Consider the following 17,221-nt stretch of genomic DNA (forward strand, 5'->3'; position numbering starts at 1 on the left):
TCTATAATTTTTTTTAAGTTAGCTATTAACATTCGCAACGAGTGGTTTCTTTAGCAACCACTACAGAAATCGCGAAGACAGCAAGCACTCTTATTCGCAATTTTTAACAGTTTAATTTCTCTAATTAATCTGTGGTTGTTAGTTTTGATTTTTTTTATAAAGCACGGCCAAGGTCGGCCACCTAACAGCATGAATAAATTTACAGGTCATCATTCTAAGGTCCACCCACGCTACTAAGCTTAAAACTTGCCCTCATTCTGAAACGTTAATTAATAGGAGTCTGTAATAAGACGGCGCTCGGACCAGGCTAATGGTGGGTGAAATTAATACACTACGGTTTTTGACAGTTTTTCTATTAATCTAGGAAATTAATAACATCTAACGCTGTTACTTGATCATGTGAATTATGGGTTTTGGTGTTGTTTCCTCCTGTTTAACCTACTTCAATAAAAAAATATTTTATGTGCATAAAAACAAAAATATTGAGTACATTGTTCATTTGAATAATTTATTGTTAATCCTTATATAAATTGAAATTATTGCCTTTTTTTGTTTTGTAGTGTTTTTTGAAGTCGCTTTTATTTTACCCAATGCAATATGAAACAGAATTAAGAAAAACAGTTTCTCGTTAAAATTAAACATTAAAAATTTACATACCTTTCCATAGGCATCTTAAATTAACTATAAACCCTTCATTCATCATAATCAGATGATGATGATTTTCATATAAATACTAATACGTAAGAATAAATTATAATGGTTATTGCAGGCACTTACTTAGAATAAAAATAAATAGCATTAAAAACATAAATAAATATATTTATAATTTTTTTATAAATTTAATCATCAAATTTTTTCAGTAACGCTTTATTCATTTTTAAGAACAACTCCCAGAAAGCCATCCTCTCGTGCAGGGGTCTGCCTGTGAGTGTCAAGGTTGAGTTGATTTCCATACAATACAACGTATCAGCGGTCACAGGAGTCCACTTCAATGGTAGAAGGTCAGTTACCTCAGGTGTGGGATCACTGAAAAAAAAAACGAGATTTTAAATTAAAATTTTCAATTAGCAATTAGCTTAACAAAAGTTCTAATGCCATAATGGATACCGATATAACTTTGGCGATAAGTCGCGGATACATGCCTTTTTAGTTGATGTCGATCAAATGATGCAATTATATTATAAATGCGAAAGTAACTTTGCTGTCTGTTACTCTTTCAAATTTAAATTACTAAACCGATTTTGATGTAATTGAATACTAAGTAAGCTTGAAACATGTTACAGGATATTGGCGGCTTCGTATCCTATAAAAATACATAGTAAGACTTTTATTCCGATAAAAGCTCGTAAATAAAGTTTCTGTGATATAGGATGAAGTTTGCAAAATATTACTCAACGACTGATCAAGAAAATTTACTGCGTGTGTCATTACAAATAACGAAAAATGGAAATATTACAGGAGGCGGCTTGCCAAACTACGGTCTGGCACAAATAAACTGTGAGTTATTACATTGTTCGGCTATGCAAAGAGAATTAAAATTATTCTTCACTTTTTCACAGAAGCGTGCACGGAAATGGTATTTTTTTTTACCAGCAAGCAGGACTCTTATCTAGATTGTATAATTATATTCAGAGATGTCATTATTTAAGTCTCAATACAAAAATAATTTACCTATACTTTGCAAAGTTAGTCCACATCGTAGTCATTCGATCGAGAACCAGTTGATCTGCAGCGTTTGGCGCGTCTTGCAAAGCGGCCATGCTGAACAAGTATCCCATCTCGTCGGCATGAGCCGCTCCCCCTTCAGTTATGTTCGCGGCAATTTTAGCATAATTCCTTCCACCAGAATACGAAAACATGTAGTAATATAAATCACCAGCTCCACTCTCCATGAACTTATTTATTGTCCGCCGTATAGGATGTATGTACGTGTAGTCTGAACCGAAGTCGACTATTGGCCATTCCAGTTCTTCAGTGATTGGTCTATCACCCATATAAAAGTGTCGGAATAAATTCGACATTTCTACTAATTCATCTTCCGAGAATTTAAATTGGCTTTGTAAACTATTTTGGAATATGTTGGATTCTTTGTAATGATCCACGCCGTTGTTAGCATAAATTGTTAAAAATTCGTGATTGTTAAAACCTAGCAATACTGGCATATTAGCAACTTTGGGTACAGCTGTATCCACCCACGTAGTAGTTATAAAGTTATCAACACCATCGATATCCTTTTCAACGCATGGTTTAAAAGATATATCTAGTGCAACTGTAGCTTCAATTATTTGTTCGGGTTCAGTTCCTGCTAGGAACTCTAATGCTTCATGTATACAAGTCGTATTGAGACCTAGATGCTCAGCCAGTTTAATAGGCGCTTCTTTGTCAGGTTCCTGAAAAACAGTAGCTGCTACTGCGCTTCCACTTTGCATAATTGCATTATTAAATAATTTTTCATAGCTCGATCTCAAATGTAAATCTATGGAGTGTCCACCAGCGCTCTCGCCAAACAAAGTTATTTTATTCACGTCACCACCAAATGCTGCTATGTTTTCTTTGACCCACTTTATGGCCAAGTATTGGTCTTTAAGTCCTTGATTTCCTGGTACTTCTGGGATGTCAAGGCACATAAAGCCGTAAGGTCCTACGCGATAATTTATTGTTACTAGGATGACATCATGCCTCACCAGATAGTCTGGGCCGGCGGACGCTCTGCTGCTAGAACCTCGTAGGAAAGCGCCGCCATATATCCATATCATGACAGGCAGCTTAAATGTGGAGGTAGCTACTGCGGGTACATAGATGTTAAGGCGGAGGCAGTCTAGAGAGCCAATTGCAAATTGATTAGTCTTATTGGTTTGAGGGCAAAGAGAAGTATCATCGTAAGCGTCATAAGGCTTTCCAAAATGTGGATATTCGGTTGCAATCTGGAACAAGTGAAAAACCTTTCAATAATAAAAAATACTTATATTCATTTGCATATTACTAATCCCAAACTCGGATATACCGTGGTTATTAAAACTAAGAAACTACCTATCTGGTAACTAATCCTCTGAATTATTACTATTGAAATATAGGACAACTACCCATGAGCTGTAAAAACTTCACCCGAGTTTTCTTGGGTAAGAGTTAGTACAACAGACGCGATGGTACGGCGAATATTTTAAATGTGAAAGTTAGTGTAAAAAAATTATGTTTGAAGATAAGTATGAATAGATTTGTAAGAAATACTAGCAAGATTGACAAATGAGCTAACTTTTATACAGAAAAAGTAAAGCGAGACTTCAAGCAGGTGATAGATATATAAAAAAAGAACGCAAAACAAACGGATACGTAGCATTCACCAAAGCAAAAGGTATCAGATAATAATTTAGTAACCAGATACATCAAATAATTCTTGTCTCTTAACGTCAAACCCGGTATAATCCCACGGATTGCCTGACACAATAGCTCAAAAGAAACAGTGTTATAACTGATAGTAATATGGTACAATGAAAGTGATATAGTATTCTATACCCTCTAGTGGTAGAGGAGGCCCGCGCCCAATACTGGAACAGTATACAATACAGGGCTTATATTATTCTATACCCAGACACCCCATTCTTCTTTGCTTCAAGTTTAAGAACAATTATGGATACAGATATAATAACTCCTTCATAACCGAATTTAACCACGGCGGCCAATCTCAACGGAGATCAGCCAAGTATACAGGAGATATTATAGTGCAAACGTGTGTGCGTAATAAACAGGTGCATTCTGTTTCATCACTCACATAGTTCGGTGAGACGGCAATCTCATATGACCGGAGAAAGACCAGGTGCAAGATCAACAGCTGTATGTGCATACCGCCACCTTCCAGACTCCGTGCTGCGACTGAGTAATTTTTAAGATGGAAAAACCCACTGACAATAATTTGGCCCGACACAGGTTCCAAGGAGCTCAACTCGTTAGGCGTACACCCTACCGTGTATAATTACAACTACACCACCTAGGCTATCACTGATAATGCTAATTATTATCATTTTTTAAGTTAAAATGGGCTCACATTTGACCTATCTGCCTGATGTTAAGCAATGATGTGGCCTAAAGTGAAGCACGCTTGCCCAGGAGAAATCGATGGACTCGCGACTAGAAGAGTCCCAAGTTATATTTGAAACACCTGTCTTACTTTGATTTTTATGTGTAGAATTGTGCTTTCCACTGTCGTAGAGTAAATTAATTAAGGATGTTTTTGTTTTTATTTTCACCTGTCCATTTCAAAGTACTTTTAGGGCATATTTTTGTCAGTGTATATATTTTCTAATCGTTTTCAATAAGTGGTTGGACATTGTTTACTTTGCCAACAGAATTGGAGTTGTTTCATTTATTTTATGATTTGATAGTGAGTTGTAAAATCGATATAACATCGATCGTTATAAAATCGATCGAGTGAAATCGATGTTGTAGATCCCTACACCATCGATTTCTAACAGCTTTGCCAGCTAGTGTATGTTGTGTTTACTTTGTTTCTGTAGCTAAATGATTGAAGACTACAACGCTGCCTTTTGTATTTGAATTTGTACCTAATTCTTCTCCTATACTGGCGTATACTTGATTGTAGCTTGTTGATGTTTTCTGTTATTAATTCTCTTACAGTTTGGCATGGTTATCGGTCTATGTTTTTTTTTTGTAATCAGTTAAAAACAATGTTCAATTTAAATAAAGCACCGATTACAAAAATATTAAATGTACATATTTACAAAAAATACGAATTGGAAAGAACATTACATTATTTTTTTATTAATATAAAATGATCAATTATTTATTTATTGCCTTTTTTAGAGTCGACTTTTTTCGTTAGTCGATTTTTTTTAATTAAAATAATTATCGATAATCCGAATATATATGAGAATTTTCGATCTACACTAGGCCAACTAGACGGACTATATATATATATATATATATATATATATATATATATATATATATATATATATATATATATATATATCGTCGTTGTAGGTGGAGAACTAAATAACTCAAAATTTCTAGTTTCGAGATAAACGCGATTAACTGTTTTTTTTTCGTTATTTTTAAGCATTACTAAAAAACTATAAATAATTTTACTGTAGGTATTTTTATATATCTTGGGTCTTATTAGCTATTATATTATGCATTAACAAAAAAAAACTCTGACCTGAAGAATAAAAATATTAAAAAATAAAAACTTCTTATTTAATTCTGCCACAACAATGTTTTGTAAGTTTGCTTAAATAAATTAAATAACTCGTATAGTTATTTAGTTTTGCCACACTAGAAACCATATGGTAAAGTAATTATAAGGTTAAATAATTACAATTATAGAGTTTATTAAAGTGAATACCATTAGGATTTTCAATGTCTAAATTAAACAAATCAAGTTGTTTAGTTCTTCTACACACTTGATTAATTTTGTTTTTAAACAATAGACTGGAGGAAGAATTAAACAACTCATTTTTTTTAATTTCTTTACTATTGAACAGATTATAAGTCGCAGTTTATTGATTTTATTATTTAATTATTTACTTTTTCTACAACAAAATATATAGTATTTGAATATATTTATTTCTCCACTTTTAACATAAAAAAAGCTATAATTTCGAAACGGGAGAAGATAATGAAATGCTTGTTAGGCCATAATATGCGCCATGTTTTGGGCAACACAAAAGTGATGAAAGTCCAAAATGGCCAAAATCCGAGTTATTTAGTTCTCCACCTACAACGACGATATATATATATAGTTAACAGACCCGTGCTCAACAGTAAATCATTATATTCAATGCGCACATTAATGGTATATAATTGTACATATATGGCTGATTTTTCAATCATACAAGCGAATTAAATGCGACTATAATTAAGTTCGTTAAATAAGTCTCAATGCTACGTCTTGGTAATGTTTTATGAAAATGTAATACAAACTTATAACAAAAATCTTTATATGGTAGATAGAGTGGATCCAAAGAATAAAAAGGTACGGAATAATAAGTCTATAAAACGACAATCTGTATATTTAAACATAATAAAATAAACAGTAAATGATACAAATAAATGCAACGCTATAATATAACCAGGAACGTAGATTTCTGGAATCTTAAGTATATGAGCATTTATAACATACATATATTATTGACTGTGGTAATAGCTTCTACTAAATTAATTTTCTTGCCTCTATAATATCCGATATATAATATCAGGAATTGCTCTTCTTATGCAGTCCAAAAGCCCTAGGTTTCTAGAACCAGGTCCTAGCGATCCTAGAAAGTTATGATGAAACACAAAATAAATGTATTCGCGATAAATATTTTTGTCCCTATGTTAGGGTTGAATACTTGTTCGGCTGCCTCATTTCATTTTCATCCTTATAGGTGACGAAGTTGGCATAACGAGCACCCGAACCTCAAACAAATTTGCAGGATAATGTTATAAAGTTCCTTGAGACTGAGTCATTCTTCTAATCTCGATGGGTTCGAATTTTTTTTGAGCATCTCTATTCATGTCATAGAAGAGATCCCAAAACGCCATTCTGTCGTTAAAGGGTCTGCTGCCGACTTTGAGTTCAGTATCTATCCTCAAATAATTATAGGATTTATTTGTGACTGGAGTCCATACGACTGGTATGAGATTTGTCGCCTCCGGTGTTGGTTTGCTGAAAAAATGATAAAATTAAAATCTCTACAAAGCGTGAAAAAAGATATGGGAAAATGTAAAAAATATACAAAAATAAATATTTAGACGAACACAACATTTGTTTTATAAAAATGTATACCTAAACTTTGCAAAGTTTGTCCACATCGTCGTCATACGGTCAATTATAAGTTGATCTTCATGCGTCGGCTCCTCTGTCAGATAACTCATGTTAAACAGATAGCCCAGCTCGTCTGCATGGCTCGCCCCTCCCTCCAATATGTTATTATATATCTTATAAAAATTCCTTTCTCCAGAATACGAAAACATGTAGTAAAATACATCCCCAGCTGCACTCTCAATAAATTTATTTATACTCCTTTGCACTGGATGAATGTAAGTGAAGTCTGAATCAAAATGTATTAATGGCCACGTAACATCTTTATTAATTGCTTCATCGCCTATATAGAAATGTCTGATTATCTTCTCCAAATCTTGTCGTTTCTCCATGTTGAAGTCAAAAGCTTGATCTAAATAATCGCTGAATATATTCAAAGAATTAAAATTGGCATCGTTTTTGTTTACATAGTCATACATTAGTTCGTGTTCATTGAATCCTATCATTACTGGTACGTTTGCTATCTTAGGGACAGGTGCTTCAATCCAGCTACTAGTAATAAAGCTGTCTACACCCTCGAATTCTCTTTCAACACATGGTTTGAATAGAAAACCAAGTTCTATTGATGCAGCGATGACCAAATTCGTATCAAGGCTAGTGAGGAAAGCCAATGCGTCATACACATTGTTAGTGGAAAAACCAAGTTTATCAGCCAGTTTAATAGGAGCTTCTCTGTCAGGTGGTATTAAAACGGTAGCTGCGACTGCGCTTCCACTTTGTATAATTATTTTGTTATACAATTTTTCCTTTGAAGATCTGACGTGTAATTCAACAGAATGCGCACCAGCACTCTCACCAAATAGAGTTATCTTGTTTACATCTCCACCAAAAGCTTCTATGTTATCCTTTATCCACCTCATACCCATAAATTGATCTTTAAGACCTTGATTTCCTGGTACTTCGGGGATGTCAAGACACATGAAGCCGTAGGGTCCAACGCGATAGTTGACGGTGACAAGGATGACGTCATGCCTGACCAGAAAATCTGGTCCAAACATTACTCTACCGCCAAACCCTCTTCTGAAGGAGCCTCCATACAGCCATACCATTACTGGTAATCTATTCTTGGATGTGGCTGATGAGGGTACGTAAATATTTAATCGGAGGCAATCAAGATGACCAGCTACAGAGTTATTGAACTGATAGATCTGGGGACAGACTGATGTATCGCTGTACGCTTCAAAGACATCATTGAAATGGGGGTACTCTGATGCTGCCTGAAACAAAATATTTATTTAGATGTATTTCAACAAAAGAATATAGTTAACAGGTACAGTTGTAATCACCTGATTTCTTCAAAGATAAAACGACGACACAACACACAAATTAATAGAAAAAAGTGCCGATTTAAAAATTACAATCACTTAACTATCTAACGGGGCGACCTCAAACACATCAAAAGACCATTCGTGCACACGAGTGCTTTTATTTCCGCACCGCATTTTTGCCATCACGTGCCAGTCCATTCGCAGGCGTATTGAAGTAAATATCTTGAATTTATTATGTTGCTAGTTCATGATCGCGGCTTTGTCTGCGCAAAAGTTCACTTACAGAAAATAAGTTCTACTCCACTTTTTCGGAATAAAAAATAGTCTGTATTGTTTATCCAGTTGATAGTCTATCGGTGAATAACATTCCATGAAGTGTTTTACTAGTTAAATTCTACCACACATTCACACATTTTCACAAACTTTCAAAATTACATAGATAATTATCATAATATAAACTTATTATATAAGGGAAAATACTGATCATATTCGTTGCTAGCAATTAAACTTATTCTATAATATTATTAGATAGTGTATCTTCTAATTAGTTTTATATTTTTTAAACACATTAGTGAAAGAATTTTTATAATCAGCAATGGTTCCAGATATTACCAAATCTAAACAAACAAAGAAACAACCACTTCGCTGTCATGTGAGGTAATTTGTTAAACTTAGTATATTTTTTCCGTATATTTGTTCATGTATTTAGATAAATATGAATATGACTAAAAAGTTGCTAGCTTAGCAACTATTTTAGTCACTGACTCCAAAAATGCTAGCTTGTATATTATTTATTTTTATTATTTGTTTTAATAATTAGATATAGACTGCTTCGGTGGCGTAGTTGTATTTCTCTAGGGGTACGACAATCGCACTGAGGTGTTACACCTCTGCCTACCCCTGAAAAGGGAAGAAGGCCATCTCGCCTTCATCAACAGAGCATCTGCTCTGTATGTTTGTATGAAATAAGTAATGAACTCAACAAAACCTAACACAAAAGCACCACTGTAAAAGTTTTTACTTGGAAAACACACTTATTCCAATTATTTCGGTGTAATCACCAAACTACAAAACCGATTTTCAAAATGTCTCTATGGGACCAATCTGAAAGTATATTTTTTCAAACAAAAAATGACTTTCCAAATCGATTAAAAAATGGGCAAGTTCTGAGGTAATAAACAATAAACAAAATACACGTACGAATTGAGAACCTCCTCTTTTTTAAAATCGGTTAAAAATAGCACCTTTTAAAAACGTGAGTGATAAAAATTGCGATACGTGATAACAAGAAAACATGCCAATCGAAGTGACGTTATCAACTCAAACGTCAATGATAGAGGGAATTTTAGAGTTGAAGAACACTGAAGAGGTGACGAGTTTGACATAAATTATGGTCAACTGGAAATTCCTTACAATAAAAACTGATAAATAAATGCCACTGATACTAAAATATATGAATTTGAGTAGTAACTAACGTATTGTGAAATGGTGTGGGTTATCATTTTATTTTGTTTCTCGCAATATTGATTACGCTGCCCCCATGACAAGGAAAGTGAAGTCGAGAAAAATATATACCCTAAATGGAAGCTATGTTAATTATCAATACAATTATGTCGGCCCTTCTAAGTGGGGAGGTTAGAAAATAGGATCTGAATCTGCTAGTTTCATGAGAACTCATACAAGGCCCATTATCTGCTGAGGAAGGATGGCAATTATGTTTGGATCTGAGGGATATGAATTAGAGCATAACATGACACCAATTTACTTTCAAATTATTTCAATAATAATTTTGTTAATACTACTCTAAGTAACAATATACGAACATAAAATCAGTCTGTATTATCTACTGTCGGTGGGGTACGGGCCTCTTCTACTATTGAGCGGGATTAGAAATTAGTCCACAACTCTGGCCTAATGCGGATTGATAGACTACATATACCCTCAAATTTCTTGTAGAGAACTTCTTAAGCATGCAGAACCTCACGATGTTTTCCTTCACCGTTAAAGCAAGCGGTAATTCACAAAGAATACACATATAACTATATAAAAGTCAGAGATGCGTGCTCGTGGGTTTTGAACCTGCGGACATTCATCTCGACAGTCGGTTCCACTTCTAACTAGGCTATTGCCACTGTATAGGAGGTAATAAATAAATGCATAATACAAGTTAAATGAATACTGTATTCTGATGTTAATATTGTTTTAAATAAAAACTAGTATATTCAAATCGTATTAATTATAATAATGAATGCAACATTAATAAGCAAAATTCATGAGCATGCAAAACGTTTACAAATATAATTTGAAGTCACTCACCCCGAACGGATTGCTTGCATTTACTTGGCCGAAAGGTATTCCCATAAACATTGAATACTGTCCATTGCTGGATCTCAAACCTCTAATCAACCCAACCTTAGTATCTACCAACGGATCAATTCTCGCCGAAGATTCAACATTATGAAATAAACATAAACTCAAAAATATAAAAGATGCGTATGAGATCATGATCTCAAAAAGTAGTTTAGAAGTTGGAACGCTAACACTCGTTTCAAATACTGTACTCGAGCATATAGTATTTATTTAATCTTTTATCGTAGAGATAAAGTAATAAAAACCTTATTTAAGGCCTCGGAAATCGACTGGCAACAAAGATATTGAAGTAATAAATAATTCTTTAAGACTTGATATTCTAACGACTGATGATATGCTGGTGAGATCCGGATCGGTTTCTATGTGGCTTTATGACCGCGACGTAACCGCCTTGTTACCATCGGACCAGTTGAACAAGTTCACGATGATACCTAAAACAAATAAATTGATTATTAATGTGTCTGACGTAATAAATAGATTATACAGAAAGTAGCGGTTTGTTTTATTATGAACCTTAATAATGAGTATGATTTACAAATAACGTAAGCTTTGCACAGGTGTATGGTGTTGTTGACCTCTAGAATAATATGCTCAGTCGTGCTTGTTGCTTTGGAACATTGGACCTTAAAAATGTGTAAAATATTGATGACTAAACGTAATAAATAAAAAAATATATTTCCTAATGCTAGACCAGGATTACTATTGCCGGCCTTGATATTTATTGTTTTGATACTCATACGCACTACGGATTTTTCATTTTGTTCTGTGTACAGATATAACAGTACCTTAAATGCATCTGAAGTCTAGCACACATACCTAAGAACTTAGTAGAAGGATTTTCGTTGACGGACATTAATAGAATATTTAATATAATAATATTTTTCGAACATTAAAATTTTATTAAGTACTTTTCTGATTTTATCGCGGTTTTTATATTTCTATTTTCTTATTTTTTTTTTTTGGTAGAAAATTAAAATATAAAACCAAAATAAAAACGGAAAAATAGTTTCATTTTGTTGCCTAACATTTGCGTAAACAGAAATCATTAATACTTATCGAAGTTATAATCACTAAATGGAACGCTTGGGAAATAGTAATATTTTGTCCGTTGAAAAATTATAAGTAAAGCCTCGTGCTGAGTGCACGGTAATACGCGTGCGCACACGGTGAATTAAATGGCTAGGTTGACAGTTCGTCGGGAGATGTTGTAGTGAGTAGACGTCTTCCAGAGGTTACAAACACTCAACGAATTTGTTGATGTTTCGGATAACGTTTGATTTGGAGGTTTTAACTGCACAAACCTGAAATAGCTACTGTGTCAACCTTTAATAACTTTTGTCGCACTCCACTTTAAAAGTATTATTTACATAATGATATTACTGCATGCACACACGTCTATATTACGCAACTGTTTGTAAAATACGCACACGATCGCGTTCGCTTCTGTTGATCTAGCCTTCCATTACACTCAGTTCACTATCGTCGTATGTGACAGCATCTAAAATTTTATATTTCGCACTCACCCACGCCATAGCGGTAACTAGGAACTAACAAACCAGTTCAGTCTTGTTATTCAACTTAATGCATTTAAAATGTGGACGAGCAAAAAAAAAAATACGGTTATGCAGGTTATAGTCGAGATGACTTTCTACATCTGCTAATGTTATATTGAGTCGTATAATAATATCAGCAAATCTTCATTCATTGTTGATAACTTCTGGAAAAACGCCTACCCGTCACAAGCACAAATGCTTGTGACGTTGTGACGTCAAAAATGACGTATTGTGTCCACATAAGCGCATCCTCCACCGCTCCCGCAAATGCACTAGTCGCCGCGCTTTTAGTATCGACAAGGCCTAAAGACACAGTAGGATCCCTTTCCGTGGCGTGATAGAAATACAATGGTTTAAAATGATCACCAAACTGATATCAACTTGCTTTACTAGATGAGTCGTGACTCGAATGAGCTAGAATGGTCATTACACAAAATATCACAAAACATTTAAAAGACTCGCAAAAATTGCTCTTTCCAACGAGACGCGTGTCGAAAACAGGTCCAAGAACGTTGTGTCTAGCTATAATTGACTAATTACTGGACTATAAGCTCAAATGTAGAAATAATAAATATTAATATCAGTCTTGTATTATATACTGACCCATTGCTGGGCACGGGCCTCCTTTACTGCCGAGAGGGATTAGGCCTTAGTCCACCACGCTGACCTAGCGCAGATTACTAGACTTTACACACCCTCAAAATTCCTATAGAAAACTTCTCAGGTATGTAGGTTTCCTCACGCTGTTTTGCTTCACCGTTAAAGCAAGCGATAATTCACAAAGAATACTCATATTATAATTTTAGAAAAGTCATTCAAGCGAGATTTGAACCTGCAGACATTCGTTTAGATAGTCCATTCCACACGCAACTATTATACTTGATACTATTCAAATGTACTGCTAGTACAAAAACAACATAACCCTTAACGTCTGAGGACGCACAAGCTGCCGACGCGTCTACAGTTTAATTGGTAGCCACGGTCCGACAGGATTTATGATCTAATATAACAGATATTACACCTTAATTGAATGTTATGATGCATTTAGTCCGGTCTGTTATTACAATTAGTAAATCATGTCAGGTAACGGCATGGTAGTGCGGCGCGGCTCGGGTTACATGGTACGGGTTGGAATTTACTATATTAATTGATTAAGCTATTGTATTCTAGGTATATGCGTCTGAGTTCATCGACGATTAGTGTGAATTACATTTGAATTTACCTAATTTGGCTTATTATCTCCTGGAACATAATTCTGGCGAAGAGATGTCTATAGACGTGTTGGAAATATGATTTTGTTTTTTGAGATTGGATGCTTCAAGAAAATAATTAGGACAAATTATTTACTAGTAGTTGTACGCAGCCTCGCCCACGTGAAGAGCGCTAAACACTAAAGCTAGCGTGACCAGTACGACACCAGCGCCATCTATTTTAAATTAGGTCAAACATTAAATTATTCCCCACGTGAGAAAACTACGATGATAAAAAGTAGGCTATTTGTTAATTTAGGATATAATCTATCCGTGTTCCAAATTTCGTACACACACAACATCACGCATTTATCCCTGAAGGGGTATGCAGAAGCGCAACCAGGGCACCCTTTTTTAGCCAATTGTGTTCCGTCTCATGATGTGATAGAGGGCGAGCCTATCGCCATGTCGGGCACAAATTCAGACTCCGGGCTTATACTGAGCAAAAAAACTCAAATATCAATAGTCAAATTTCATCGAAGTTACTCTAACCGTTTCTGCGTTTACTTCTTACAAACATCTTAACATTTTTACATATATATGCATTTATTATATTAGTAAGAAATACGATTGTAATGAATTCTGCGTCCGATTGACAGCGTGTTGCACGTTGCACTGGAGTATATAGATTCTTTTGACATGTCGCATATAATGAGATATTGTTTTATATGCCGCCCTAAATGTTATTCCGAAATTATGTCTATTCATCGATATATATGTACTACCTAGATTTGGCGTTCCGAACATTCACCGTGTTCAACTGAATTGAACTGCAATCCATTCAAACTGACTTTAGTATGGTCAATATTTGATAGCTTATGTTATTGGCGCCATAATATAAAAAGTCGAGTCAAGTGTAAACATCAATCGGAATAAAAAATATTAGTCAAATAAGTAAACTTATTTGTTGTTCAAGTGAATAAATAGGTTATAACAGTGAGGTTTTGTTTGCCATTTTAATTCAGATTTTAAATAAATAGTTTATATGGACGTTCGTGTCTATAGAATATACGTCAATGTGTCTATTTGACCAAAAATTGTACCACGTGAGATCACACCCCTGTGAATTCAATTATGTGATCTTTGTTACTTTAGTCTGAATCATTATGATTGGTTATCAAGAATACAGGTCGCTTGCCAAAATAACACTTATAGCCATGATGTGGGTGATAAATTTATCTATTCCTTCATTTGAAGTTGTTTAAAAATATGTAAGGTGCGTACGATTCTATCAAAAACTAACTGCAATGAAACTTTATTTTGTTTACAGGCATACAGATACGTAAATGCATTTGCCCACATACATTTACTGGTGGTAGGTCTTTCATATGTGAGAGTCCGCCTGGGTAGGTACCACCGCGATGTCTATTTCTGACGCCAAGCAGCAGTGTGTAGTCACTGTTGTGTTCCGGTTTGAAAGACGTGTAGCCAATGTAACTACTGGACCTAATGAGACTTAACAACTCATGTCTCAGGATGGCGAACGCAGTGGAATACCAAACAATACTTTCAAAGCAATAAAAAAAATAGATCTAAATTTCACAAGACTGTTTAGAATCGTTTACAAACTTAAAAATACATTTTCGAGTATCAAAAACCAGAGTAGGGAGGTGAAACTCAAATTCCCGTCTCGTTAATTGAATAGTCCCCAAAATGTTTTACGTAACCTTGCAGAACCGTGTAATTAATCTAGGCAAGAGCTGGCAAACTTTCTCCAGTTTTTACTTTGCCCAGACGTTACTAAATTGTAAAACTTTAACCAAACCGGTTAATTATAAATAGCCATTGCAGCAGAATGGGGGCAGTTTTAATTACCTTTTTTTTTACTATATCGTAGCCGTTCTCATCATTGTATGTCAATGGACCATTCATAAATGCTCGATTTATTTATCGTTGCTTCATTCGTGTATTTTATGTTAATTATGATTCAACTCATTAAAGTTGTTGATATTGAACTGGAATTTATATTTTATGAGGTAGGTAGTTATTTATGTTATATGGTAGATAGTCTATACATATTATAAAACAAAATCCCCTTTTCTGTCTGTCAGTCTACTGAACGGATTTTATATGGAGATAGTTTAAGACCCTTGGAAGGTTATAGGCTACTTTCTGTCCCCGGAAAATATATAGCAGGACTCTTATCCCAAAAAACTTTTTCACACGGGCGAAGCCGCGAGCAAAAGCTAGCAAATTATAATATTAGCTGATCACAAGCCTATTCGATTTTGTGTCATTTGTTATTTATTCTAATTATGTTCAAAATTTATCTAACATCACAATAAGATCAATATACTATTCCATCTCTTTATTATTCAGGCTATCCCGTCACGGTTTAACTTGTTTTACCTTAGGTTACACTGTAAGTGAACTGATTCACTCTTTTACCTCAGCCTCCTTTACATTTTCGGAAAAACGAGGGCTATAACCAGAGTCACGCGGCCGCATACATCTCGGCTCGAAGCCGAAGATTTATTACATGTACCTTACCTCAGCCTCCTTTAAATTTCCAAACAATGCGTGCTATAACTACAGTCACGCGGCCGCTTAAATTTCGGATGGAAGCCGAAGATTTTGTAATTACATTGACCGCATCAGACATCGCTGACTTTGATGACGTTTGCTATTTCAGTCGGTGAATATTACTTCTCATAATTTATATTAAAGCTGCTTATTAATAATATGTATTAAAAATTTTGGTTTTCTGATACTGGCGAACGATGGAACTCACCTAAACATCCAATAATAACCCTCCGCAATACATAATTCACTTTTTGCTCAATGTTAAATCTGCGAACGGCGGGACGTAAGGTTACTTGCAATAATAACTTAGCTACGGTTCAGGTGTTCGACCGCCAAGTTCCCAACAGGCATCCATTAAAGGATCTCAAGCTTATTGTCTCTCGCAAATTAATATCGCAGCCTCACTTTTTGTTTTCTTTATTAACTTGAATTTATATTTTAGATTTATTACCGGTGGTACATTGTAATTTATGTTAATGTGTTTATTTTCCCCTAATGAAGAGGAAATGGTTCGTCGAGGTAATGGCGGCGATTTTGTTTGATGTTTTAATAATTTTGATGAAACTGCGTTAGATTGAAGATAAAGTAGCGACAGGTTGCGTTAAAGATAAGAATGGAGTAACAGTGTAATCTGATACTGAGGAAGATAAAGATTATTCAAAAGTACCATTAAGGTGGTAGCTCAAGGTCCATTTTCATACATTTTGTTTCGGCTTTAATCTGGGTAACTAAACAAGTATTGGCAAGTAAAGAATTTAAATTCACGTCTAGTTAGTGATTAGTTCTCGCAGTTGAAGAAAAATGTAAAAATAATTAATAATCATGGATATTTCTGCCTTTAAAATTTCGTCATATTAAATTTTAAAGGCCGAAATATCCATGATTATTAATTATTTTACATTTTTCTTCAACTGCGAGAACTAATCACTAACTAGACGTGAATTTAAATTCATTACTTGCCAATACTTGTTTAGTTACCCAGATTAAAGCCGAAACAAAATGTATGAAAATGGACCTTGAGCTACCACCTTAATGACGTATCAACATCTAAATTATTAATTGAATAAGGATGATGAATAAGGCAAGTAATACAAAACAACTCTTAATTAGAACCCACTAAGAAACAACAGATATCCAATTGCAGTAGACAACACAATATTAACTTCTTTGTTCACATCGAAAACTCTTTACACTAAGATCGGCCGTCCACTTAATACGTTTACGAATGACTATTTAATTTAACTACAAACAGTCGGCCGTGACATCTTTTATCAGTATGTCCAGCGTATCATTTTTTTCCCTTAATTTGATAACCTTTATATTTTAGATAATTTTAAAGCAGCTATAGAAGGCAGTACATGGATAATCAAATTTAAGATGAAATTAACAAAAGATCTTGATATGCAAATCGACCCTGAATATGGATATATTAATTAT

General features: G+C 34.4%; 1 protein-coding gene across 2 annotated transcripts; it reads right to left on the bottom strand.

Moving 5' to 3' along the window:
• Positions 1-798: 798 nt before the first annotated feature.
• LOC115442014 (acetylcholinesterase) lies at positions 799-17,005 on the bottom strand. Of its 2 annotated transcripts, none has more exons than XM_037441444.1 (4): positions 16,902-17,005; positions 10,405-10,889; positions 1,672-2,924; positions 799-1,026 (listed from the first exon to the last, which is right to left on the bottom strand). In XM_037441444.1, the coding sequence occupies exons 2-4, from the start codon at positions 10,591-10,593 to the stop codon at positions 840-842; spliced, it is 1,629 nt and encodes a 542-aa protein (XP_037297341.1). In that variant the 5' UTR covers positions 10,594-10,889; positions 16,902-17,005; the 3' UTR covers positions 799-839. The 2 variants fall into 2 exon arrangements, with proteins under 2 accessions (XP_037297341.1, XP_037297340.1); XM_037441443.1 differs by lacking the exons at positions 799-1,026; positions 1,672-2,924 and adding exons at positions 5,998-6,664; positions 6,785-8,037.
• Between the last annotated feature and the right edge of the window lie 216 nt (positions 17,006-17,221).

This window comes from Manduca sexta, chromosome 22, assembly GCF_014839805.1.
Source record: "Manduca sexta isolate Smith_Timp_Sample1 chromosome 22, JHU_Msex_v1.0, whole genome shotgun sequence".
NCBI lineage: Eukaryota > Metazoa > Arthropoda > Insecta > Lepidoptera > Sphingidae > Manduca > Manduca sexta.

What these genes read in the sequence shown, in the direction of transcription:
- LOC115442014 (XM_037441443.1), bottom strand. Translation starts at nt 10,593, where the DNA reads ATGATCTCATACGCATCTTTTATATTTTTGAGTTTATGTTTATTTCAT. An exon ending in ATGCAAGCAATCCGTTCGGG is followed by an intron (nt 8,038 to 10,404) that starts GTGAGTGACTTC and finishes ATTTTGTTTCAG; the next exon opens with GCAGCATCAGAGTACCCCCA. An exon ending in ACAAACTTTGCAAAGTTTAG is followed by an intron (nt 6,665 to 6,784) that starts GTATACATTTTT and finishes TCATTTTTTCAG; the next exon opens with CAAACCAACACCGGAGGCGA.